At 45.6% G+C, this 2,744-nt stretch overlaps 1 protein-coding gene across 1 annotated transcript; it reads left to right on the plus strand.

Annotated features, from left to right (window-relative positions):
- The first annotated feature begins 244 nt into the window (after positions 1-244).
- LOC140795048 (putative F-box protein At4g17565) lies at positions 245-2,513 on the plus strand. The gene is made up of 2 exons (XM_073147408.1): positions 245-322; positions 1,647-2,513. Exons 1-2 carry the CDS (start codon positions 245-247, stop codon positions 2,298-2,300), a joined length of 732 nt encoding a protein of 243 aa, XP_073003509.1. The 3' UTR covers positions 2,301-2,513.
- The last annotated feature ends 231 nt before the right edge of the window (positions 2,514-2,744 follow it).

The raw sequence follows: 2,744 nt of genomic DNA on the forward strand, positions 1-2,744 counted from the left end.
ACTGCTGGCTGCGAGTGTGGGCTGTGGCCCACCCCGTAGCCAACACAACTGGTGGGGGTTTGATCAACCCCCACACAGTTCAAACATCAAAGGGGGCTGCTGCCGGTGATCCCCGTCGCTGGCAACCCCCAGCTCCAATAACTCCAACCCAAGTTGACGAGATTGACTTGGGTGCAGGAGTGATTTGAACCATCGGCCAGTGCGGTCGGTGCGTGAGAATTGAGGAACTCCATGGTCGACAGCCATGGAGCTTCCCAATTCAGTGCAAGATGGGCTCGAAGCCCTCATCTCGAGTGCCTACCTCTTCCATGTGAAGAGGTGGGTCAGTCGAAGGCGACGAGTGAGGCCACCACCGTCGGTGGTGGCCGCTTGTGCCTAAGAAACCCGGCGGTGGGAGGCAACATGGCATCGCCTCCCTCACGCCCCGTGGGTACCCAAATTGGGTACCCACAGCAAAAGGGTCTGAAGCGGGAAACTCCCGGACCGGTGCGTAGTCGACCCGAGGTCGTCGGCCGACGAATTTCTCCGGTGAAGGTAGAAACTAATAAACTCCTAATTAATCATGATTAACTAGGCTATTTTTAAATTAAACTACAGAGGGGATGGAGGCTAACTCGAGGATCGAGGTGAGGGTGTTTTGGTTGGCTGCCGGCGCTTCGGTGACTCGTTGTCCGCGACGAGGTCTTCGACGGCTCGGAAGAGAAAAAAGAGAAAGGAAGAGCGAGAAAGAGGAATTACGAAAAGAAGAGAACTTGAGGGGAAGAGGTGGAGTTTAAATAGAGAAGAGGCGGAAAGGGCAACAGAGTGGAGTTAACTCCACTCCGGCGCACTTCTCTCCCACCTCTCACAACTAACTGCGAGAGGTGGGGGAGGAGGAAGAAGAAGTCAGCGCACGCGCCAAGCGCGTGCACTGTGGTTAGAGTACAGGTGCATGGCGCATGCGCTATTTATTTTTTTTTAACACGGGTGTTATACTCATCGAGCTAGAGATGAGCCGAGCTGAACTAAGCTTTTCCACCTCTCAACCCGAGCCGAGCTAGGCCCAGCTCACTCAAGCTCAGCTCGTTTACTTTGACAACTTTAGAATGAATCCAAACTTGGAAGTGTTTCAAACTTTTGTTTACTGACATCATATATTCAGTATACTGATTGATTTTAGAAATTTGCTGATCCTATTTATTGTTTAGAAAGTTAAGTTTCTATTGTTTGTGTTTATTGTTTAATTCGAATCAGAAATAGATCTACCTTTTTTATGTACAATGTAAGAGTAGCCTATGTAGTATCTTACAGAATTTGCACATCGTTAAATTCGGTTGCATTTTTATTTTGAGGATTTCAAAATGATCAATTGAATATATTTAAATGGCTGAATCATTGTTGTTTTCTATCATTTTCAGCTCTTGTTTCTGTTTGAATCTTAATAGTGTCATTGAGTTTATTGATATATATTGTGTGTAAATTGCCATTTTACCTCCCTCAAGTCAGTATCGGATTCTCGTAAAAAAAAAGTCAGTATCGGATTCTCGTTAAAAAAAAAAGTCAGTATCGGATTCCGACATTCCGGAATCTGAATCTCAGTCTGGTTGATGCTGTTCCGAATTTACAACTGTGTCAGTCGGAGTACTTTAAGTAGATTTAAGTGGTAGAGAATAGACGGCCGGGTAACTTGCCCTGCTTCCCTGTGTCATCTCTGCCCCCTAGGCGATCGCTACTGGCCCAATCGCTCGAAGGACCTGCTCGTCCTCGCCTTCCAACGCGTCGACATCTCCGACCTCGTCCGCTCCGCCGTCTTCTGCCGCTCGTGGCTCTCCGCCGCCTCCGCACCTTGTCTCACCCTCAGAGTCCCTGGCTATTGCTCTGCGGCAAAAAAAAAAAAAAAAAAACGCGGACCCGATTGCCGCAAACTTGTACACCTTTCCGAAGATAAAACCTACACCGTCTCCCTTTTTCACCCTGCGGTCCGCCGTCGGTTCTGCATCGGCTCCGCCCACGGCTGGGTCATTACCGCCGACAACAAATCGGAGCTTCACCTTCTCAACCCGATCACCGGCACCCAGATCGACCTGCCCCGCATGTCCACCTTCGGCCCTCACGGCGAGATCAAGAAGTACACCGTCTACGATTTGGGCAGGCATAACAGTGACCGTCCATATCGCAAGAATCCGGAAGAGCTCCGGTATTACATCTACGAGAAGGCAACCTTGTCGTCGAGCCCATCGGAAGATAGCAACTACATCATCATGCTCATTCACAACCCTTACAACCAGCTCTCTTTCGCAAGAGCAGGCGATCAGAAGTGAACGACGCTTCCAAGAACCGGGCCGAATCCCTACTGCTCTCACTATATTTATCATAAAGGAGAGTTCTTTGTAGTAAACCGTGATAGGAATCGTCGAGGTGTGGCCGTGTGGGGCCTCAGCGGTCCATCGCACAAATCGAAGGCTGAGCAATTCCATCAAGGCTCTATTGCTAACACTTTAGATCTATTTTTCTATTTTTTTTTTAATTTTAAATTTGCCTAATAAGAATTGTATTTAATAATTTTAATTTTATCTGTTGTACTTTATGTTTAATGTATTTCATATCTAATGTATTTTAATATTTAATATTTACATTGAGAAATAATTTTGAGTAATTATATTTTAGGACACATTGATTTTAAATAATAATAAAATAAATAATAAAATATTTGACACATTTTTATAAATAATAAAAAATTTAAAATTTAAAATAACTTAAAAATA

The sequence above is a fragment of the Typha latifolia genome, chromosome 9, assembly GCF_019914945.1.
Source record: "Typha latifolia isolate L0001 chromosome 9, TyphaL0001v2, whole genome shotgun sequence".
NCBI classification, from domain to species: Eukaryota; Viridiplantae; Streptophyta; class Magnoliopsida; order Poales; family Typhaceae; genus Typha; species Typha latifolia.